General features: G+C 43.3%; 1 protein-coding gene across 7 annotated transcripts in view; it reads left to right on the top strand.

Annotated features, from left to right (window-relative positions):
• Positions 1-24,544, top strand: part of Epac (Exchange protein directly activated by cAMP) — a 747,880-nt gene extending 723,336 nt beyond the window's left edge. For 4 of the 7 annotated variants that reach the window (XM_084594548.1, XM_084594550.1, XM_084594554.1 and 1 more), the window contains 14 exons: positions 711-820; positions 2,772-2,857; positions 3,164-3,242; positions 5,252-5,396; positions 5,733-5,830; positions 7,885-8,039; positions 11,636-11,782; positions 12,713-12,810; positions 13,649-13,774; positions 15,304-15,482; positions 17,280-17,574; positions 21,738-21,792; positions 22,289-22,343; positions 24,282-24,544. In XM_084594548.1, the coding sequence (XP_084450674.1) occupies positions 711-820; positions 2,772-2,857; positions 3,164-3,242; positions 5,252-5,396; positions 5,733-5,830; positions 7,885-8,039; positions 11,636-11,782; positions 12,713-12,810; positions 13,649-13,774; positions 15,304-15,482; positions 17,280-17,574; positions 21,738-21,792; positions 22,289-22,343; positions 24,282-24,354 (1,701 nt within the window). In that variant the 3' untranslated portion in view covers positions 24,355-24,544. The remainder of the gene's footprint in view (positions 1-710; positions 821-2,771; positions 2,858-3,163; positions 3,243-5,251; positions 5,397-5,732; positions 5,831-7,884; positions 8,040-11,635; positions 11,783-12,712; positions 12,811-13,648; positions 13,775-15,303; positions 15,483-17,279; positions 17,575-21,737; positions 21,793-22,288; positions 22,344-24,281) is intronic. The other 3 variants (XM_084594555.1, XM_084594549.1, XM_084594552.1) reach the window with 1 other exon arrangement.
• The last annotated feature ends 436 nt before the right edge of the window (positions 24,545-24,980 follow it).

Here is a 24,980-nt window from a genome sequence, read left to right as displayed (position 1 = left end):
GGACAATTCCCTGTGGATAATTCTGGCATGCCTATAATAGGATTGCACTTCTGTCGAGTCAGTGCGTTGTTATATGATTGCTTTGTAAGTGGTACCAACGTGCCTGGTCCGGACTGTGTGATCATTTTGTTTTGTCCTGTTCTTGTTTATTTTTGTACTCATGTGCAGCCGTTGACTGTTTTTTTTTTTTTTCGAGTGAAATACTGATATCTCTTTCAAGCATAGTTCTCGTGAATGAGACGTTATATAATTTGCCAATGCCGTTGTAAAGGACGTGGCATTCACCTTCTGAAGTTGCTGGCAGCAGCAGATTTAATTTTGTCCTTATACCTTGCACGAACAAAAATAAAATTTTGTTCGATTTCATAAAGCATCCCGGTAGTAATCTTTCAAACTCCAAAAACATTACATAAGAGTGCTAGAATTTCGCAATGCCGGCCCTGACACGATACAGCGTAAGATGAAACATAACGGTGTATTAAATTACCGAACATTAGGTAGCGTCATGAACATCCACATCATGCTATTTTTTTTTTTTGTCGTCCATGTCACATTAAAAGAAGCAAAACGGCTGTGAGTGCTGCGAGATGTAATTGGCGTGCATGACATTTATTTGTAGGGTATTTATTTTCACTTTGCTTGCAATGAATTAGCGATGCTTACGATAATGTCGCCCTGTGGTTAACATATCTGCATCCCTGTTCTCGCAGGATGTGGAAGCGAACACCGTAAGGTTAAAAGAGCACGGCCAAGATGTCCTCCTGTTGCAAAAGATACCGGCTGATGCACGGAACACCAATGGCGCTCATTCGCATTACAAGTGAGCACCGACGCTATCCTCCTATCTTCCGCTTGACGAAACTCTTCTGTCAGGTGGGAAAGAGGTCTTCCGAAGGTCTCAGGACCTAGCTAAGAACTCAGTAGAATTGGGTTAATAAACAATGGTCACGGAGTAGCCCCAGTGGCAGTTGCAGGTGATGCAGTGATGGTGGTGCAGTAAATAGGCTTTGCATAAACGAAAAAAAGAAATGCACATGTGGGCCAGGGTTAACGTAGTCGGCTAGAGCCGGGCGCTGAGAACGGCGTATGAATCATTATGATCGGCGATAGTTGTCGTGAGCACTATCAGCTGCAAACTTGACGAAGTTCTGTAGATACAGAAGAAGCTCTGTGGATAGCCAGCAGTACGGGTCATGTTTGCTGAATGAAGACACGTCACGTTTTCTCTAGCCTTCTGTGGAAGCATTGTCGCTATCGAGTGCAATTTTTGGCGACTGATACAGAGGACCAAATTTTCTCGTTTATCTAAACTGCAAATCAATCACGCTCTCTTGGATATAACGCACCGTGCACAGAGTGGAGGAGGCAGAAGGTGGCCGAGCGGGAGATGTGATTCCCCCAGACAAGGGATCGGGAAGGCGACGTTGGACCCAGTTCTCATTTTTTTTTTTTTTTTATGCGAAGCACTTATGAATGCCGCATAGGTGGGCAGTTCGGTCTCAGTAAATATCGCCTCCTGAATCTCATCGACAAATTCAATGCGCTGAAAATAATTCGTAGTGCAAATTGGGTCATGTAAAGTTGTGTACGCCAAGGCTGGTCACGTAATAGGGCAGATGCAGATTCCCGTATATAAAACAGTCGTGAAACGTAGCTTCTCAAGCTCTGGTTGGTCTAAGCAGGCAAGTTAAGAAAAAAACTATTGCGGTTTTAACGTCATAAAACCGGATATTACTCGCAAGACGTTTGCGCACAGCTGGAAACTGATGGGTACGATAACTTGCATTGCCCAGCGTGAGCATGCGTTGCAGTTTTAAAACGCGGGGTGATCGCAAGCGGCGATAGCTATCATAGCTATCGCCGGAATTGTAGCTATCGCTGCAGGCGATTTCAATGCGATAGCTACGAGTCTTCGTACTCACTTCTCACGCGAAACTCATGACTATAGATCTGGTGTGCTCTGGCGTTATTATATTTTTGCGGTGTTCAGTAGAGGCTTCACACAAGAATTATGGTTTGGTTTGACCGTGCTGAGTAGTTTGGTTTGGTTTATGGGGATTAAAGCCCCAAAGCGACTCAGGCTATGAGAGACGCAGTAGTGAAGGGCTCCAGAAATTTCGACCACCTGGGGTTCTGTAGCGTGCATCGACATCGCACAGAACACGGGCGCCTAGCTTTTTGCCTCTACCGAAAAACGGCCGCCGAGGCTGGAATCCCGCTGGAATCGATCCCGCATCCTTGGACACAGGCGGCGAGTGCCCTAACCACTGCGCCACCGAGACGGGGCGTGTGAAGTAGTGCTTCCGCGCTTATAGTATTAGCTATGAAGTGTTATCCGTAGTCCGTGTTCCTTTCTTTAATTAATCGTTATGAGGTGTTTTAGCGAATTATCTTTCAGGAGACGATACTTGACATTCTGAGTAGAGCATTAATCTCAGTAATATTTGACATTTCCGCCCTTACAGTGTATATATATATATATATATATATATATATATATATATATATATATACTGCACTGACATCGCACAACCCGTGTGCTGGGCGATGACAGTGCACGTTAAAGAACCGCAGGTGGTCGAAATTTGCGGAGTGCTCCTGTACGGCGTCTCTCATAGCCTGAGTAGCTTTGGGACGTTGCACTCTACAAACCAAACCTTCTTCATCATGGCTTTGTCTGTCCAAAATGGCAGGTTGCCTACTGCGCCATCATTATGTTTATACGAACCGTTGCGTGGGGATAAGACACTCGTTTTGTTATCCTCATGCAGGTACATGGTGATGGCAGGAACTCCACAGAAGATGTTGGAACACCTACTAGAGACGCGAATAGACACAAGAAATGAAGAATCCTCAGGTAATGCGTAATTTGCAGTCCTTATGTTTTTTTTTTTTTCATTTCCTTTCGCGCCACTCACCATTACAAGTCTTGAGTTGTGGGCGGGTTGCCTGATCATATTTGATTAAACAGCGCACAGTACTAGGGCGAAGACAGAAAATGGGGTGTGTGTCCTTCTGTCTTCGTCCTCGTTACTTGCGCGGTTTCATCAAACACTCATTATTACGCACGTGAGTTGGGAACCTGTTAACGTTTCCCGGTACGTGCGCTTGATGCCTACGGTGTCAGAAGTGACATATGGGCTGTCGTCTTTTCTCATTCCAGATACCTTCTTAGAAGATTTCCTTCTCACTCATGTCATATTTATGCCAAGCCACCAGCTCTGTCCAGAACTTATGAAGCAATATCCTTTTCTATCGCATTCAGATTTATTTAGTAAAGCAGGTGTGTAGTAACCTTTTGCCGATCACATGTTTGGGCGCCGCTATGTTCGATGTTGTAATTCTTCTATCATTTTCTGGCCTTTCAATTTTGACGACGCCGCTGCGCTGGCCAACCTGTTCAACTCTTCTGGCGATGTCCCCGTTTTCGAAGCGGATACTAAGCTGAAGAGTGTTCTGAATGTTTTATCCGAATGAGCAAAGGGTACGCTTGGGAAGCAGTTAACTTGGTTTACATTGCACCTGTCGCGACTGCCTACGGACGATGTGACCAAAGCCTGTTATGAATTATTATTTTTCGGAATCGGGGACGCAAAATTCGGACGACGTTTGTTTGACCAGAATTCGGCCGCATATCGGGTCATTCAGCAGAGCGTAGTTTTTTGTCTTTAGTTTTACTTAGTCATCGTTTTGTAGCAAGCAGCAGTTTACGTTTAGCTCTCATCTTAGTGCAATACGTATAAAATATTCCCATTTCTTGCGTATGACCTCATAACCAAACGGGAAATCGCAGCTTACATTGTAGGGTTGCTTTCCAAATCAGATTTGTTTTTATAAGATATTGCACTCAATTCAACGCGCATACTAATAATCTCTGACGCAGCACGCCGGCATTCGTGCGAAACCCCGGCTGTTTTCATCATTATTCATATTCTCACATAGCGCCTATTAAACATCGTGGGGGCGATTTTAAACCCGCGAGACCTTGAAACAGGATGTCGTTAGCGTTGGTAACGCTTGTTGAAGTAACGGCAATATGACGTGTGTCCGACATATGTAGGTATATGTGTCGGCTTCTCACTTCTAAAGCGTACTTTTCGTTCCTACCGTAAAATTACGCTGTGTAGTGACAATCGTAGGAGATGTTTGATATCCTTCTTCGACTGAGAACAAACATCTGGAATAAAAGCTGAAGATAACCGCCAATATTTCGAATTTTGTCTTCCGCTTTTTGGAACGAGCAAAACACACGTTCTGTAAAGATATCTTAAGGTAGACAGTGATTTATTCCGATTTTTAATCAGCATGTTTTGGGGTGTGAAAATCTGATGATATGAGGTTTGAACTGGAAACAAGGGTCCGCACTAATACTTCATGGGACAAGCAAAGACGCGAGCCGGGGTTTAACTCTACTTAAACCGACATGGACGTGCCATCGCACTGTTTGGCATGATTTTGCTTGGAGGATTCGCACTGATAGATTGTACATAGTTTGGCAGACGACCTTATCGTTAGTGTGGTAGTTCGAAAGCGCGTAAGTTCCAGTACTACACAAACCGCGTTAAAGCACCGTGTCCCCAATGCCTAGGTTAGTCTTAGCATCCCTAGGGAAAATTCCTAGGCCCGTCACGGGTCAAAGGGCGCACTGGCACACGTTGTTAGCTAGAGCCTTGCTGCTTGCTATTGCCGGAAGCGGCATTTTAGAGAACCGGAAGTGTTTCTCTTGAGAACAGCCCGCGGGGCCGATCGCATTACTTTCTGAAGTCGCTGGGAAGATGACCCTGGAGGCAAGGATTCGCTCGGGTGATGCCCGAGGTAAACATGTAGGCATGCTTCAGAGATTGGTTCGGGTTCTCGGCGCTCGGGTTGTGTCTTTGTCGATGTTCCCACAGGAAGGACAACTTACGTTAAAGTGCCCCGCTGCACTAGAAGCTGTTCGCGTATAATCCGCCTAAAGCATTTCGGCGCTGCCTTTTCATAGCAACCGGTCTAAAAAGTCGCGAATCGCTTCGGCAACTCCCCCTCGTCTCCATCTCCAAATATGCACGTGCAATTTGCAGTTCATGTATAAAGTATGACGTCTATATTGTCGTAGCGCCGCCAATCTTGAATAAAAAAAAAGTTTTCTTACAGTATATAATATAATGTGCAATGATGATTAGGAAGCAAGTCACTGAAAAAGGTCTTTGCGATGCATGAATAGAGTTCCCTGAAATGAACTGCTTTTTTTTCCCTTAACGGCCCATTCCACTTATCGAATAGACCTAGCAAATTCAAGGCAAGAAAAGGAATTCATCCTCGCAAACAAAAGAAGAGTCGTGCAATTTGCTAACAGCTGGGCTCTCACAGTCCGGGAAGCCTTTTTTGAAGACCCAACCATTCAGGCATTTGTCGACGTAAGTACACGCCAAGGCGCTTTTTTACTCTGACCTGCAGGTATTGGAAAATAAAGTGGGTAGAATTTGTTGAATCATATCAATGATAGTAGCTGCAGAGGTTATGAAGTAAGCACGTGGTCGAAATGATGTGAAATTATCAACTATGATGGGGTCGGATGTACACGAACAAGCCTCTTCAGTGCTGGTTTATAATGCGAAAAAGTGTAAGCAGCAATTTCAGTGCAAATTGATGAAAGTAATTTCCGTGGGTGCTGTTGCGATTCTGCTCCACCTCGCAACTTAAGAAAATGAGGTTCGCATTGGTAAGGACGGGCTTTGTTGCTTTACTTCCAGGAGCTTCTAAAGGCGGTCAAAGAAGACAGCACAAGATACGCAGGCTGCCTTCAGGAAGAATTAAGGACCATGACGAGGATCATGGACTTGCAGGAAAAGTAAGAAGAGGTTCGATGACAGTAGAGTGGGCTGTGTCGTCTTTTCTCTTATCTGCTTCTTGTTCTATGGTCTCTGCTTCTCCTTCGCTCATGGTCCACCAAGACAACGTTCATACAAGACTTCACTTCTTTTCCTGGTGGTTTGATTCGCGCTACCAACTGTCCTTTGTAAAATGTGCAATGTTCATATGGTGTTGACAATGAAATCGAACTGCCGCTAGAGCAAGCAGAGTTTGCCACCTCAGTGGAGGCAGACGCAAGACAAACCCTTTTCTTAAGCAGTACATCATAACTGCTAGCAGTGTCGAGCGCTTATTGCTGGAGTACTGTTTACGATTTTCGTTTTACTTGAAGATGGCTGCTGCTGGCATGCAAAAAAAAAAATAATAATAAATTATAGAACCCGGTGCAAGGCGCACGGACTTATAAGGAGGATCATTCTCTTATCAGCCGCTCTCCTGTGATGTTGAGTGCCACGACATGGTAGCTCTTTCGGTAGCGCCGGATAAAAAATGGCGTCATGTCTCTTCCAAACCGTCGTTGTTAGCCCTGCAGTTGTTTCTGCGCAAGTCACCCCAAATATCCCCGCAGGCTTTGCTAGCGGCTGTAATTTGGCGAGCGCAAAATGTAGTCATTGAACAGATGAAGCTTACAGTGCAATAAGAGGTTTGAGGGAGCTTAGGGAAATATTCAGAACAACGGTGTTTATGTGGATGCAGCATCTTAGTGCTTATACGGTGTCGGTGTGCGCGTTCCCGTGGCTTACTGCTGTTCCCTCATTCTCAATGTGACAAGAACATGAAATGAACACTTCTTTCTGATTTTGCATGTCAATCAATGTGAATTATCTTCATATATTGAAAGCCTTTTTTGTTCCTCAGATTGAAATGAAGGTTAATCGATCAATATTGAGAAACAAATCACTCCATTGTCGGTCACCGAAACCACCCTAGCGATTGAGCAGTGGTTGCTCAGCGAATACGTTTTTCTACATCATCTTAGATGCAATCTTGCCGGGTTGACTTCGACTACGCTCCTTTATTGGGACTCACACCATTGGTTGTTGTTTAGCCTATCTCTCTCTCTCTCTCTCTCTTAAGTATAACGAACTTTTCATGGGATAGTACTAAATGAACCTTGAACCTCTTTCTACGTGGCAAGTAAAAAATATACGCGACATCGACGGAAATAACGTAAGCGACGCATAGCGCTAGAAGAAATTACGCAAAGCTGGTTTTTTTTTTTTTTTTTCTTTCGAGAGCCTTCGTTCCTCGCCTGTGACATGCGGCTGTTGTAGTTGCAGATACTGGCATTCATCCGCGGTGAGATATTAAACCACCAAAGCTTATGTATGTTTGATCCGTTAAAGCGCGATACGGCGAAAAGAGGAGAGAATCGAGGCCAGAAGAGAAGTCTAAATTTCGCAGCATTAATTTCTTCACTATTGTACGGTACGTAGTGAAAATTCTTTTGAAACTACAGCGCACATAAGGGATGATGTGTGTTGCTCAAAGGAGTTTCTCTCAATTGATAGAGAGACGTTTCTCTACCGCAACTGTTATGCTGGTTATAAATAGTATAATTTACACGCGTTTTTATAATATGCCTTATGGCAAGCTTGCGTAAAAAACAAATGCTATCAGTGATCAAAGAGGCTTTTCTCGCACTGCGTCTTGCTCTTTACTTCGTCTTCCTCTGACCCTTGAGTGCATGCTGGTACAGTCTTCGTCAAAAGTGTAGAGCCCACGGTCTGCTTCTGAGCCGCTTCGTGCGGCTTGCAATGCATTTCCAGAGTTCCGAATCTCTGGACGGTAAGGAGATCTTTTTTCCTACCATCCACAATTTGAAGGACGCTAAATAAACGCCACTACGCAGCTCAGAAGCAGAACCTCTGCAGGCTCTATAGTTTTGAGAAAGCCGGTGACATTGTATTTAGGCTTATTCTGCTCTTGTGGCTTCGTCTGTCCCTTCTTTCTGTTGCTGATTAGCAGCCCGTTTTTTGAATGCACTGCATGCCGTAGGCTTTTAGAAAATTGGCTGGAAAAGTGCCATAGTGTATTTCTTTTCAGGTACGTGAAGGAACACGAGTCCGCGGCGCCGCAACGATGGAAGGTGGGCCCCTTCGGCCAGATCCGGCACCTCTCCTCCGGAAGCACCACGTCCGAGGAAATGGTCGACGTGCACCGGCCGATCAAGCCTAACGACGAGAGTGAGTGGCCGCTTAATTATTCCCGCCTGCAGTCTAATCTTGATGGTGAGAATTTAAACGGAGGAACACTGATGATCGAATTATCCGAGATTAGAAGAAAGGAAAGCCGACCTGACACTCCTTTCTACTCAATCACCTTAGTGCATGTCATATGCCATAAGGATAGCACAAAAGCTTGATCTCTATAGTAAACCAGAATTTAGAAATAAGATAGTTTCCCTTGGTTGGTGGGTTCCGCGTTTACAGATCATATCTGAGGCGCCATTTAGCAAACTGAGCTTGCCAATGACGGCGTAAGAAGTTGCATTTCTGATTGAGCTTTAAATGCGAACGCGTGTGACAACATTAATAACAATAATGTATGCTCATAGATGACGCTGTGGCCATTTGGCCCACTGCATTTTTTAAGTACGCAGATGTTGTTTTAGCTATGATTGCCCAGTTGTACAATATTTGTAACAGGTGGCATTGCGCTGTGACTCTGCCTTTCGATTTGGTTTACTTTGACTATTAACTTGTACGGCGAATTCAAATGCTTACTGCGACAAAGTTTTAAAGTGATTTTAACCGATAATGTCAGAAATGTTTTGTTCACTAGCATGCGCAAAGATTATCATAGATTCGAAACTGAATGAATAAACGTAATGCATTTGGGCTATATAAATATGCGCACAAATTTAGGTAGAATAATTAATAATAATTGGTTCACGGAAGGAAAAGGCTCCGTATCTGTCACACTTGTTTCTGTGGACACCTGAACCGCGCCGTACGGGGAGTGAGGAAGGTGGGAAAAAAAGTGGTAGAATTGCAAGTTTTGTTTTTCTGGACGTAATGGCGTCACTTCGGCTTCACTTACTATGTTGCTATTACGTGCCCAGCTGTGAGGCCTCACTCAGTTGGCCTCACTACTGTTAAGTTTGCCTCACTTTGTAATTGCTCACTCAGAACAATTCCCTGTGCCAGGCACAACGCTTGATTCTTTGTAACGGCACGGAGAACGAGCCGTTCATATTTTTTCATCTGGGTAACACTCTTTCTCCAGCGTGAAAAGAATGGAGCCTACAGTGAAAGCTAATTGATTTTAGCCTCCATAACTCGAATTTTCGGATAATATTTACTCCACTTCTCGGTCCTGTCAAGTTCCATAGAAATCTATGTATAAAAAAAGCCCGTTAATTTGAACGCCAGTCGGCCCCGCCGCGCATATCTTGAATTACGCGCTGCCTCTTTTGGGCAGCCTGTTTAGAAACAGTTTTATTAGACATTAAACATTCACATTAGTCATTCACATGAGCGGCGATAAATGAACAAAACAGGAAATGCACACGATTAACAACAAAGGAAAGTGCACATATAATACATCCTAACGAACAAATACATCACAAATCAGTATTTACAGAACATGGCCAAACCCATTCGAAAACAACTACAGAACCGCATGAAAAATACGACAAAATCATCTGGAGTTCTGTCGTAAACATCAGATTTTTTTGTAATTCTGTTGTACTTTTCTGTAATAGATTTTCTGTCGTAGTGTTCTTTTGTCTGTAGTTCAACAGCACCTTTCTGTTGTAATTACTGGGATCTGTTGTCACAACAGGTTTTCTGTCAAAAAACGCACATAAATTCTGTCGTAACAACTGAAAATTTTCTGTTGGTTTTTCCGACTTGGAAGAAACACCGCCGCGATAGGGCGGTACAGTTATGCGGCTGCGTGTCTCCTCCGACATGGGGGGAGAAGACAAAAACCAGGTGAAAACATGGGAGAACGGGTAAAGCCATATTTATTTATTTATTTATTTATTTAGAACATACTGCAGGCCTACAGTAGGCCCAAGCAGGAGGGGCGAATACATAATATATGCAAAAAGAACAGGATTAGCAAAATTGAAAAATGTTAAATATAAGTTGTAACACAGAATACAACAATAAATACAAGGCTCATATGCAAAATACAAAAAGAGAACGTAGAAATAAATGGCTCTCAAATTAAATGCTGTGACGAAAACATTGAGTCAAAAGAATCAGCTCTGGTTAAAAGATCTGGCGGACACCTGTTCCACTCCTCAATGGTGCGTGGAAAAAATGAGTATTTAAAGGCGTTAATCCTAGCACTGTAAGGGGTTAATGATTGTGCATGATGATTTCGTGTTTTGCGCGTAGTGTTAGGTTTAAGGAATAGGTCTGCATTCATATACAGTTTATGGTTTTTTATTAAGAATAGTAGTTTCAGTCTTTGAATTTTCCGGCGCAGCTGTAATGTTTCAATACCGTGAGTTCTCATGAGTGTCGTTGGTGAGTCAGTTACACGATACCTTGAAAAAATAAAACGGACGGCTTTGCGTTGAATCATTTCAAGGGCCTCGATGTTACGTTTAGTGTAGGGTTCCCAGACGGTGCACGCATATTCTAGTGATGGCCTTATTATTGAAAAGTAGGTTAATTTTTTAAGTTCAGGTGGGGCAAGTTTTAGTTTATGCCTAAGAAAGCAGAGTTTACGAAAGTCTGAGGAGCATACGTTTGATACATGTTTATTCCAGCTAAGGTTTTTCGTTATTGTAACTCCTAGATACTTGTACTCGCTGACTTCGGTCAGAAGGGGAGATGAAATATTGTAAGGAAATGAGAAAGAAGCCTTTTTGTTAGTTATCTTCATGTATACAGTTTTCTCTGAATTAAGCTTCATGTCCTATTTATTACACCATGTATATATGACCGCCGCTATGCAAGCCGGTGCGGCGGTCGGCGGCACCGGAGTTTCAGGGTTGGCTGCCACAGCAACGGCTGCCTATACTGTCTGTTCAGCGTGACCTCTGAGATTCGTAACTAAATGCTCGTTAATTGAACATCCATTAATTTGTAAACGAAGATAAGTCTTATTGATGGCGTGATCACAGCACAGCCCTTGTATGGCCGTGCGTCAGACGGGCGCAACGGGCCTCGCACAGATCAGGCCGTGTGTAGCTACGACTGGCATCGATAGCAATCGTCAAAATAGCACTTCTCATGCCTGAACTGCATGTTGTGGAGTTGATCGCGCACCTATAACATGCGCACAATAGCGTTTGTAACGAAACATGAACGGCCTCGCTTGAGACAATGAGCTACTTAGTTTCGGTTTTATGAGCTTCGCGCCGTTCCTGCAAGCCCGCAGCGACGGCGGAGGCGGTGCAAAAACTATTATCAACTCCACCAGTTCGTGGCATTGCAGGGTGACTATAGATCATGCATCAGTCAGCTAACCGATCGCAGCCGCGGCATTTACATTAGTAAAGCATGGATGGGAATGCGGAAAATAACCACAGTCGCTCTATTCTTGCATGATGACTAAAATATTTATTGAACAACAAAAACGAGGCGACCATTGTCCGATTTTTCGCCAGATAAGTTTACAGTAATGCATGAGGTTCTTGTCAGTTTTTTGGGCCGCCATTCGATATTTTGAACTTCGGATAATTTGAACTTTTTTTCGCGGTTCTTTGAAGTGTGAACTAACGAGCTCTTGGTAGGATTTTAATGAGATTTTTCTGAGTGAGATTCGTATAAATACAAGCTGATGTCCTCACTGCCGCCCCGTGCTTTCCTCTTCTCCGCAGTCATTTTCAGGGTATACTGCGCCGACCACACGTACACTACCCTCAAGACGGCTGTGAGCGCTACGGCGGAATTCATTAAAAGGAGCGCCGCCGAAAAACTAAGCCTCAAAGATGACCTCGTCCTCGTCGAAGTGAAATCTTCGGGAGGTGCGTGCTCGCCTGTATGACTGTCTCACTTTTGCACTGTGCAGTACTGCTGGATGCTAAACATCATGGATCCTTAATCATGGATCCTACAACTTTCCAATTCACATTTTTGGTCTAAGGTGAATATTTAGTATGTTAGAAATATTAACGTAATTAGCTAATTTAGTAATTGCAAAATAAAAAAATTGCCTGTGGTGCACAAGGAGGCTAGCAGTTGTATGCAACTGGTTTCACTGATCTACCTCAAATATATTATTTTGTAACCCTTGGTTCAAGTTAGCAATATCACCAAAATGGCTAGCAAATCACGACTTCCCGCACATAAACGACGCTGCTTTAGTGCCATTTGCAGGCACTATATATATATATGCTTTAGTGCCTGCAATAGCAGTAAAGCAGCGTCGTTTATATATATATATATATATATATATATATATATATATATATATATATATATATATATATATATATATATATATATATATGATTTAGTGCCTGCAGATGGCACTAAAGCAGCGTCGTTTATGGGCGGGGAGTCATGATTTGCTAGCCATTTTGGTAATATGTTTACTGCAGTAGCTACTTTATTTTGTAAACCATAAAAGCTAAATCACAACCTGGCGTCTTTCTGTGACGTTAACATTTTTCGCCTCATAGAGTTAACACGTTACAGGGAGTCCTTTTCTTCAGGGTTTTGAAAGGAACAAGTCTGGTTTGCAAAACGTGACATTTTTAGGTCTAACCTGGTTATGAAATGGTTAGAACTGATAAGACCTCACCTGCCACTATCGTCATTTTAGAAATTCTTTATACCTGAGCAGACGCTTCTCGTGTGTAGGGCGAATGAGAAGGCTATCTGCAGGCAAAATTACTGCAGCATGTCTCTGTTAAATGTGTTACTAAGCTACAGTGAGCACTGCTCTATTACAGAACGTATTGCGTTCAAGGACTCGGAGGTGAGCGTACCGACCGGTCTGAGTATCAACGGAAGGATCTTTATTTCGCCCGCAGACCACCTGGATGCCCTTGTGAGTGGCAATTGCATTTTACCGCTTTTCTAATAAGATCACTTTGCGTATTACAGGCGATGGCTTTGCATTTTTCGAGATGTGATATAGTAGTAAACGACCAGGAATTGAAATTATGGTGGGTGTCTGATTATATAGCGATGAGTGAGGGAGACGACCAGGATTGAAATTATGATGGGTTTTTAAATATTTTGGTAGTAATCAGTGTAAAAAAAAAGATATGATTTAAGGGGTGCCTTCAAAGAAAAAAGGGGAGCTCTAAATTCCTTGGCAGGTGTGTATTGAAATCACCTGAGATTTATCCTTCCTTAGATACAAAAGAGCCAAAATGGTGTCTTGAAGCCACCTGCTTCGAAATCCACTGCGCAGCTTATTATAACCCCTGAGGTTGAAGCTGCTTAGTCTTCATTTCTGTAGTGCCATTGCACTGGAGTCGAAGTGAAATTATCCTGAAAGTGCCAAAGTGCACTAAGTGTTATGGACAGGTGTCAATGGCTAAGTTCTTTGCGTGAGGAGTGACGCTAAGGAAATCGAGCTAGAATTTCAGTTTCAATGCGAATATATGTACACGTATTCACAAGTCGGAAGAGCCGTTTTACTATCTCTGAAAATCAGGCCTTTGTGGTCCGTGTTTCCGTGATAACTGTGTAGAAACTTTCCTATCTTGACGCACCCCATCAAGAGCGTACGGAAGGCAGCGACTTAAAAGCCGGAACCTCTAGCGGTGTCGCCTTATCTCGTGTAAAATCTAGTCTGCATAGGCTGCAGATGGGTTGCAGCTTAATTAGCAACAAATTTAGGCGTGTTTGCCTCATCAGTATCATTTTGTGCATTTCAGACGCCTCTCAGCGAACAAGAGGGTCCGGTGGAAGGGACGGGGGCCCTTCTCGAGACACTCAGCTCGCACGACATCGCTTACCACATGTCCCTATACGACTGGCACCTCTTCTCCTGCATACACGAGGTATGCGCCCCACTCGCAGCGGCCGAGATAAAATGATGCAATGTATGAGGAAGGGTCTCAGTGGGCCGTAAGGCGGGGATTTTTATGCTGCACGTATTTTCTCGCAGTTCGCCCACCGGAACGACGGAAAAATTCTATGCTAGCTGCAGTAATTTATAAAGAGAGTAGACGGGGTGGATAACGCGTTGTCAGCCGTCCCGCTCACTGTCAGCTCGATCTTTCGGGGGCATTGTCCTCGCTGAGCTGGAGGGTCGTGTAGCTGGTCGGCCGGACGGCGCCCCTTTCTCGAGCGGACGCTTTGCTTTTGTGTGCAAAAAAATTGGTAGACTTCATATTTACTGAGTGCTTTTTGAGCGCTTTACAGAAAACATAGGTTTTGTGACGTAATATTTGAGACTGCCAAAAAATATATTTCCTGCTCTCTGTGAAACGTGGCATCAATATTGAAAAGACAACTGGGACTCGTAGAAAGGCAGGCGAATAGCTCCTTTGTAATCAAATGTGGCATAAACCTTCCAAAAACAAAGAAAAAATAAAATGACAGAACCACTGTTTTCATTCCTTTCGAGCTCGATCACATTTCCCGTTATCCGCTTTTCTAGAACTACAGGCGTGTGGCCCGAAAGCAATACGGCGCGGCAAAAAGAAAAGATTTGACTTTTTGATGCTTTGCGCATTTTAAAGTTGTGCTTGTGTGCTCATGGAACTTCTTTTCCGCATGTTCGCGTTTGTGGATGTGCGGTGCATCGTCGTGCGTTGTTCTTAATGACTGATCGAAAATATTTGTCAGTATTTTAGAGTGATCTCGTTTCCCTTGGTCGTACAGCGACATGCACCGCAAGATTGTCGTGTTCGGTACGTTCTTGCAGCTGTTATGAGGAATGGTTTTTAGTTAGTAAATCTTTCGACGTTCCAAGCATATCTCGAAAAGCAGACGTGAAATGCGGATTACGGTTATATGTCATGTGCTTGTGTCACAAAAATGTGTACGGCTGGCCAGGAAATTCAGTACTGAGAGCGCATCGTCACCATGGCTTGGCGGGCGCCTCCGATTGTGTGCACCCGCAGCGAAGGCGCAGTTCTTTGGGTCGTACAATGGTCGACTTCTTTACATGCCTTTAACACAGCACTGTAACAAGGACTAAGTATAAGCCACCTGATAAGAAGGTAATCATGAATTATTATGTTCTTACGTGTCATCTGTTTTCAGCGCTAGCCAGCTTATGGTGCATTAGGGTATTAGAAGGGATTTAGAAGATGGTGAGTAACAACACTTAGCTTTCCATGTCACCTATATCTTACAGGTGATAAATAATTCTGGTAGTACAGCATTCATCGTAAAAAAGAGCTAACATGTAAGCGCGGGAATTTTTCTTTTCTTATTGTTGGCATGGCTCCTTTCTTCCCCGTTTGTTGTAATAAGAGTGTCTGAATTCGTATACATCTCCGGACTATGAATTTAATAACGCAACCTCGCTGCTTTTCGTGAAAGGTGACAGTCATGCGTCGTCGTTTTTTCTGTCCTGCAGTACGAGCTGATCTACCAGGTGTTCGGGAGACATCAGTTCCGGAAGATCATGTCCAACCTGGACGTCTTCCAGAGGAGGTTCAACGAGGTGCAGTTCTGGGTTGTCACAGAGATGTGCATGGCAAACACGCTCAGTCGGAGAGTGACGCTTTTGCGGAAATTCATCAAAATTGCTGCCCAGTAAGCATACCACGCTCTACTGAGTCATAGCTGTTTGTGTTTGGTTCAGCGAAATCTTTTCTGCTGCTGAATTTCTCGCATGGCAATTCGACATTTATGTTTACTATTCTGGTCATCCGTGAAAGGTATTCTCAGATAGCGGCAGACATGATATTCAGGGTGTTATGCATCGTTCTCCAAGATATCACACCTGTACATCTCGAATTACTGCGTACATCGAACTCTCGCGGTATATTCTAGAAATTCCTATGCAAAAGTATAGCAGTGTTGCTCTAGTTTTTTCAACTCCCATTCAGCGGGAAATTCAATATAGGGAACACAAGCTGAAGCTTGCTCTGCGACGTTTGCGCTTGTTTCTAGTGGAGCGGAGAGAACCGGTACTACATACGCGCGGTGCAAGGGTGCTGGCGGAGTCGGTGCAGTTTGTGCGCGTGGGCGTGGTGAAACACATGCCAGACAGCTCAGCACATGCACCAGAAGACGAGGGGAAAGAACAGTTGCGGAGAAACGCGTGCAAAGCCGGCACTTTTTGCAAAAGTGGTGTTTCCTTTTTATACTTTTTTGGTTCCTCGGCGTACAAAACATTTAGCTGGAAATATTTTTAGGTGATCTGTAAAGAGACAAATTAAGATTATTCAACAGACTGTGATCACTGAGCGCCGCACCAGGTTCTGAGAAACCAGCCGCGAATATTGTTTTCAAGGTGAAATGTGCGCAAGTTTTGAGGCATTAAGCAAACGTGAATGCGGAATCGTTATTCAAATCGACAGTTAATCTATATGATGTTTGAGGAATTTGATGCGGTACCTCTAGTGTTTTCAAGGCGTATGGATGTAAAGAATAATGTGAAAGCCCCGATGTCTCTGTCCCTGCTGTTCAGGGAAATCAAGGATGCAGTCTTCGCACAGAAACATATTGATATGCCTGTACACATGTAATGAGGGCGAGGGTCGGGCAACGAGTTAGCGATGAGACGTCGGCATGCATAGCCTGCTGCATCAGTGTTGGTGGGAGGATAGCGATGCATGCATAAGATAACCTTTATGGAAGTGATACATAAAAAAAATACATTTCGTTGCGGAACCTGCGCTCAGCATGGAATAATGTGTAATCCTAAGCGCGGGGAATTTCACAACGCTCTACGACGAATGGATCTAGGCTCAACAACTAAAAATTACAAGGGTTCAACGCTACTGAACCAAATATTGAGTGACAGCATTAGCTGAGGGTGACCGAGCATTCTTCTTGTTCTCTTTTTCTTCTTCCTCAGCCCACATATAAAGCTCCCTTTAACCTAGCCGTATGAACGGGCCTTCGTGGCCTATAGGGGTAACGTGAATGTCAGGGTCCTAGCAGGTTGATTCTGACATGACTGTCCCATGTGAAACGAGAGACTCAAGTTGGCAGCTCCTGCCAGCGCACACTCTAGTGTCACGTGGGGTGTGACGTCACAACGTCACGTGGGTAAGACGTGGTTACCAAAGTTGGTGACTACCGGCAGCGCTATGTTGAAGGCTCAAAACCGAGAGTAGTATAGCTTTCGCAATAAAACATCAAAAAAAAAATATGAGGCTAAAGCTTTCCATAAGCTTGTGATGATGGGACCAAAATTTTGTGGACGAGTGGTCATGCAGTGGTGCTGTGTTTACTGTGTGATTGCAATGGTTCCATAGCCTATAATCAGTGTGTACCTCAGAATGATTTTTGGACGTATGCAACCTTGGGTGTGTATAGGTGAACATGATATACACATATTTTGTCTATCTTGCGCTTAATGTTTCCGTTTATGCTCCACAGCTGCCGCGAGTACCAGAACCTGAACGCGTTCTTCGCCATAGTGATGGGATTGAGCAACGTGGCGGTGAGCCGACTGAGCCAGACATGGGAGCGGCTGCCTGGAAAACTGAAGCGAACCTTCGCCGAATTCGAGACGCTCATTGACCCGTCGCGGAACCACCGGCGATACCGCGTAGCCGTGTCCAAAGTGGCGCCGCCGCTAGTACCCTTCATGCCGCTACTCCTCAAGGACATGACCTTCTGCCACGAAGGGAACAAGACCTACATCGATGGGCTCGTCAACTTTGAAAAGATGGTCAGTGGCCATTGTACCCTGCCTCTGACACTTAGGTCCATTTCTTTTCGCATTGTGGCAGTTTTTTATTCTAATCCATGCATGTGCACATGTGATTGCATAAGCCTTCGTGACTGAGTGGCAGTGACATTTTTCTATGAAATCCAAGGTCACTGAATCGAACACTCACAGCAATTAATTCATATTTTTTTGGTAGCAAACTGGGCTCATTCGGCCCAAAAGCGTTCCCATTACCCAGAAATGAAATATTGCTTAAAAAATGCATGGGAAAATGTGCCGGAAAAAATATGCACGTGAATTCATAGCGAAGTTGTGGTGCAACCGGCCACTGATGTCATAGCACTTTGCTTTCCACTTAGAATCCATATGCTAGTCAGGTTGGATGGTAGTTTTCTATAGGGATTCGAACTGATGACATACGTAGCTACTGTTTTATGCCGTTGATTGTAAGTGTAGGTGTCCATTGAGAAGTGAGACAGAGAGTGTGCCTTACTTTCCCAAAATTCGATACAAAAATATGCGCCATGCTGCAGTGGATCAGCGGTTAAGATGCCTGGCTACTGAATCAGAGTACCTTGATTTGAATCAGGCCGACGGCGGCTGTGTTTCGATAGGCATGAAATGGAGAGGCATCTATGTGTTGTGGGAATTTACTCCGCAGCCCTCCACTACAGCACTTCTTTCCCTTTCCATTTTCACTACCCCCTTCCTCCCTTTCCTTACAGTGCAGTTCAGGTGTTCACAGAAAAGTGACAGATACCCTGCCTTCCCTGTAACCAGTTTACATTTGCAAATATACAAAAAAAGTCTCGGAATGAAAAGGCAGTATTAACGAGATACTGTGTCTACTGTAAAGGCGAAACTGTTATTCCCTATTTGTTGATTTAAATGTTAAAAACTACGGATTTGTACTATCAGCTGTCAGTGCCCCTCAAGTAAAAAAAAAAAAAAATAAAACTGGAGTAAAAAAAAAAAAAAACTGGAATAAAAATGATGTCAGTGCCAATTAACCTCAATATACCTAGATAATAGCCCATGCGGTGCACCTTAACCTCATATATCAGTTACCACTGAGGTCAATATGTTCGTGTCATCTACAGTGAAGACCGTTTTCAAATATTCAAAGGTTAATCATGGTCACCTCTGTATATCTATCATTCATGCATCTAGTGAGAGCAATGTTTAATATTTCAATAAATTTGGAATCCCCGAATTGTTTTTTATTTGTTATGGCTAATGAAGTATTTGTGAGGTACGTTGTATACTGAACTTCATAAGCTGTTTGCAGCACTGCAAAAGCTAAGAGTGATCTGAGCCAATGATGGCGGCTGTTCTCATAATATTTTGTACCGTCGTCAGCCATAGGCATAAAAGAACATAGTCATGCAATGTGTGCTATCCTTACTAGCCCAGATCTCTCTTAGCTTTTGTAGTGCTGCAAACAGTTTGTTTGAAACGAAGTATAGAGGCGCACATTTATTCACTCTCGAACATGTGGAGTCTATTTAATTATACATACACACTGGCCAGTAGACTATGGCTCTTGCATTTTTCCTCCAGCAAAATATGACATCCACAACAAGTATTCAACCAGCTACTTTATCATCATCATCATCTTGACTATACCCACTGCAGGAAATAGTCACCTGCTACTTAGCGCTCAGTAATAGAGCACCATGCTAGCCATGCCCCCTCTGGGTTAAAGAGCAACTACGGCGGTTTTTCATCAGTTTGAATTATTGATTGCTTTACATTGCTTGATATGACCTGACTTTGACACAAAAAATGGTTTCTAGAAATTCCAAGTAGACTTATTTTTGAAATGAAAGAATTGCATACCGAAACTGAAACCGCTTTCATGACCAGAAACAACATTCCGGTTGACAAAATGGTGACATCACATATAGTACTGGAAAAACACTCGCAAGCATGTTGGATGGTGGAAATATTGTCTGGAAATCGTGTACGTAAATGCCTTAGACAGCCTAATACAGGCCTCAAAATTCCATGGGCACGTGGAAAGTGGGCATTAATGCAGGTATATTGGCGATGGCGATAGATGGCGATGGCGATATGGTCGTACCCTTTTGAACGGGCGATCACCCAGTGGGATCTGACCAGCAAAAAAAAAAAAAAAAAATTAAAAAAAAGAAAGAAAAGGAAAAAGGACAGTATAGATGTTGGTTCACTCCACGTCTTTGCGCCGCTCCGGCCGCACTGCTCCTCGTGCTCACCAGAACTACAGCCGTCTCTTCGTACATTCCACGACTGCACCAAGGGATTCTACTCCGCTCCCCTCTTCATGTGACGCCGCAGCCCCGTAGGTGCTTCCTTCTGCCGTGTCAGCCGTGCTGCCTGCGAAGCCAAGGGCGACTGGCAGCGACGCCGTGCGAGGGGCGAGAGAAATCACAACACATCCAAGTATCACGCGCTCCAAAGTTTCCTCCTCCGCTCCGCAGAGGGCGCAGCCGGATACGCACTTGCTAGTGAACCTAGATCGCCACTGCCGCGTCCTCAAGGCTCCACACCTGGCTTCAGCCAGTAGCCCGCTCCCCACGGAGTTGTCATAAAATGGTTCTGGGCTAATCCCTGTCTTCTGCGCGCTGTACAATGCCAGAGATGACTTCTCCTTTGCCCTGCGCATCCACTCAGCTGTCTCAGCTTCCTTCACCTTCAGCTTGAGCTTCTTCCCCTGGCTCACCGCCGGTACATCCGAGAGGCATACTGTTGGCAGATGGTACCGTCTCTGCAGCCTCGCTATCCGCCTTGTCCACTTCGTTGCTATTCCAGCATACACCAGGTGGATTAGCGTCTGATGTGCCAGGTTACTTGCCGGGAGGCGCATCAGTCGGTCCTCATATTTTGCTTTAGCCGCCGCCTCTCTCGCTGAGAAAGAGGACCATCCGACCTCGCTGAAGCCACAAATGCAGTGTTGCCAACAGAAATCGTCTGAACTGAGAGAACAAACACTTAAGATTTTAAAATGTATTTGTGCATGAATGAATTATTGCATGGTGCCTAAATTCTGTAGAATGCATCAGTGCATAAAGGAATATTTACAGTAATATTTCTGCCAGAATATTCAAATGTTGGAAAACCTCCGAAGTTGCCCTTTAACATCAAGCTATGGTGGGGCCTGTTTTCTGCACTTTATTCAACTGCTTTTGGTCTTGCTCTCTTCTAATGTGTGTTCATAGCACCTCCTGGACTACAGTAAAGTACTCATTAATGCAGCAGTATGTTTTATAAGTTACACCTGTGTCCAAACTATATGCACGTTAGCAACCACCAAAACAGATTGCGAAGCAGCCTTTTTAGCTTTTGTGACAGAGCATGACGTGCAGCATGAAAAAAAAAATTGATCTGAAATGAAAGAATTTTGTGAATAAAAAAGAAAGAAGGAGAGGTGTTTCGTTAGATTAAGTTTCTTTGCTGTCGCATTTCGTATGCGTCAAAGACGTGGCACTGAAAGGAGACGGGGGTGAGCTTCATGCTGCCTCTTTGTCTGTTGCCATTGTCGTTGCTGCCTTCTTAAATGCTTCTTTAAGTTACTGTTGGGATTTCTCTAAATTGTTACTTCACATTGGAATGTTTAGGCCTTCTGAAGGAGTTAAAAATTGTTACTTCACATTGGAATGTTTAGGCCTTCTGAAGGAGTTAAATATCACTTCCAAAAATGTTTTTCTTCTCGGTGGGTTATTCTAGGTTAGACCATTTTCATATGTTTCACGGACTTAATATTCAAAACTCCTCAGTGTTTCATACCTCGACTTCTCTTCACATCACTGAAAAGTTTCTGTTGAAACAGGAAGTTAGTCATGCTGACAAGGGTATGCTTCTGACGATATAAAAATATTTTCTGCGGTTAGCTGCTTCTTTTTTTTTCTTGATAAGAAATGAAATGGACTGCATTTCAACAAAATCAAGTTTGTAAGATATCGATGGGTAAATCAAGGAAAAGAAGGAAAAAAAAAAAGCCTTTCATATAATGTTTGCTTAACAGACAGCTTTTTGATGTTTCTCATCCTAATTTTTAATGAAGAAAACTTCTTAGTCTCATGTCAAATGTCGTCCTGCATTTAATATAAAAGGTTGAAATTTGATTAAACTGTTCTCGCATTGTAGTTCAAATTTTCTTCAAAAGAGCCTTTTTCTCCTTTCAGCATATGATAGGACAAACGCTCCGGTCACTGAGGCACTCAAGAAGCCAAAGGATAAGTGAGTAGTTACATTATTCCGCACAACATATATGTCATCATTGTTGGTGGCAATTCCTTTGTGCTGCTTGAGTTGATATCTATATACTAGAAATATGGGATTTAAAGAACAGTATTACTCACATTGTTTTATTCCAAGAATGAGGTCAGTCATACTGCATTGCTGGGTCCGATTTGATGCAAGGTAAAGCATGCTTGCCACGTTTTGTAGAGAACCAATAATATGTTAAAAATTAATAGAGAAATGAGCAAAAATAATATAAAAATCCTGTGACCAAAATGTCTGCACAACAAAAAGTTTATTGATGTTCCTCTTCTTAATTTATAATGCTAAAAATTTTGTGGGCCAAGTTACAATGGCAATAGCATTTATGATATTAACAGTTTTGAAAATTGATTTATGCACATATAATGTGTAAGATGTGCTGTGTCAGTGAGGTAGCTCTTCCCTTGTTTGATAAAGCAAACAACTATAATTCGATAATCCTTTATTTTAGACCTGGAGCCTCCACCACAGGGAAAGGTCCAGCAGGACGTTCGAGAGTACATCAGGTATGATGCTGGCTTTTCATTAAGCATGAACTTATCGATATGACAGCATGGAAAGTCAAAAAGCAAGATACCTCCCGCAAAGCTTTGCGATTCCATTTTTTTTTCTTAACTAATGAGGGAATTGTACTCAATGCTAGGTAGCGTGTGCCAGCTATCAATTCGTTTTGCTACAAAACATGGTTTGCTCTTGCCAAACACATACAAATTAGGCTCTATAGACCAACACCATGTTTACCAAAAAAAAAGGGGGGCACTCGCGGCATCGCAGCCGACAGGGGGTGAAAAATAGGGTTAGCGCCAATAGGAATACACGGAACCGAAATATTTCTAAGCAGTTTTTTAATTTCACGAAACATCTATGATGTCTTTATTCGGTGCAGAGTAACCATGAGCATCCTAGAACAGATCGTGAAAGTATGAAATCTCTAGACCGAGGCGAAGTATTTTTAAAACACAACGAAGCGTATGGGGGTGCGAGTTGGGAGGGCGACCCATAAAAACATGAGTAAACGCAACTTACCGCAACATTTTTCTCGTTTTGCAGAGCACCAGAAGTGGTGGCCGGTCGTTAAATGCTGGCCAGCGCTTTGAAGAAGTATGCTACGTCATTGCGGAGGCGGTCTACTTTTAAAACTCCCCGAATAATCTATGTTGTGAATCCGGACGCCCCCAAAATGCTCATGTAGCGAATCATGCAGCTTTGTTTAGTCTGATATGCTACCGCATGGAGTAAACTAGCTTGATAATACTGTCCCTCAAGTGATACATCCTAGACAGAATTATTTAGAAGGCAGTTGTCAAACGCCGTACGACAATATGGACCGAACGAGAGTCGCGCATTGCAGCAGACGACAGCGCAGCTAGCGATACCCACCGCGGCCGCCTCCAGCTCCGGAGCGTCTGCTTGTGACAGCGCCGGTGGTGCATTGCCGTCTGCAACCGTCCGCGGTCAGTTTATCGTGCAGTGAACGGTCGCAGACCGCAAGTCGTCAGACTTGCAGTACTTGCAAGGGAATGTAGTGTGCCATGCAACATGATGTCGGGGCGTAATATAAGACGTTCACCAAACAATAAGAAGGGTTCAACGCTGCTGAACCGATTAAAATGTTGCGGTAAGTTGTGTTTACATGTGTTTCTATGGGTCGCCCTCCTAACTCGCACCCGCATATGTTTCGCGGTATTTTAAAATTACTTCGCCTCGTTAATGAGATTTCATACTTTCATGATCTGCTCTATAGGTGCACCGTGAAATTAGAAAATTGCTTTGAAATTTTTCGGGTCCATGAATTCCTATGGACGCTAAGCCTAGTTTTCACCCCCAACCGGCCCAGCCTGGCGACAGAAGGGCCACCGCATCGCGCTTACGTCACAGATCGGTGTTGGTTTATAGGCATACAGTGCATACACATTGTGCTGATCAACCATTGTTTCCTTTGCAGGATTATTAGGGCTGAAAGAAATTTATAATTATTGATACCATGTGTAGATGACGTTATGTGACATTTGCTCAGTATTAAAACAAAGGTCTAAAAATTGATAGAAGTGCTAGTAAAGTACAGGATTAGCCACATTTATCTTGAATGTGGTTGCTCTCCTCAAAATACCATTACATGCAATATGGCATTATATCAAAAGCAAAGTAATTGAAGCATAAAGCAACTTGGAGGCAGCGTTTCACATGGCTTGTCACTTAGCTTATTAGCAAGGGAGGGTCAGATGCAAAGGCGTTTAAAGCAAACCACAGTGTTCAACTAAGAATAGACAACCCTGCAAATAAAAAAAATACCTTTGTTATGTATGGAAACATTGTTTTTGCTGCTGAAATCAGATGTATCTGTGTAGATGTTTTGAATTATTTTTTTTTTGAAACAAAGGTGGGAAAGTGATGCAGTAGAAAACGGAATGTGGTTTTTAAGAGATCGCATTTGTTTTTTGCAGAACATTGAAAGTGATCGACAATCAGAGAAGGCTTACACAACTGTCACATGCATTGGAGCCACGACGGCCATGAAGAGGATGCTCCAGTCTTAATTTATTCAGACTTAGCAAACAGTGCTAGCTATGATCTATGAGACTTCACGGTTCTCAGCTTCCTTTGGAACTCATCGTAACATTGTAGCTTAGGTGTGAATGAAGAAACAAAGGAACTCTTCACATGGTGCACACAGAAATGTGTTATATAATGGGGTAACGAATGCAGTGGAGACCAGTCGTCCATTACTTCAAGACACTTGCCAGGAAAGGTAAAAGTTCACTGAAAAGGGGTAGGAGGAAGAATGCAGTTGTCACTACAAGTACTGCTATTATTCATAGCTCTACTACTACATAAAGACTATGTTCTACTCATGGTTTTTGCCTCCAGCCAGACTTCACCACTGCGGTCTACTCTACATTAACTTCCCAGTGCTCACTGTTGTGGAAATGTGAGAAGAAATGGCAAAGACAGCAGATGAATGTGCTTATGAACAGAATGGGATGGTTTTCCTGTGCACTGTTTTATTCGTGCTACAGTTCTGACTGCATCTATGGTGCAAGTTGCATGAATAAAATTCTTTATCTATGGTTGTATTCGAATATGTTGTGATGTTTAAAGCCTAGAGAATGCAATATATTATACACTGATGTAATTATTGACCT

Source organism: Amblyomma maculatum, chromosome 2, assembly GCF_055883805.1.
Source record: "Amblyomma maculatum isolate TAMU_Amacu chromosome 2, ASM5588380v1, whole genome shotgun sequence".
In the NCBI taxonomy this organism is placed as follows: domain Eukaryota; kingdom Metazoa; phylum Arthropoda; class Arachnida; order Ixodida; family Ixodidae; genus Amblyomma; species Amblyomma maculatum.
The sequence above is the reverse complement of the archived record's forward strand: the minus strand, read 5'-3'. Positions and strand labels throughout refer to the sequence as shown.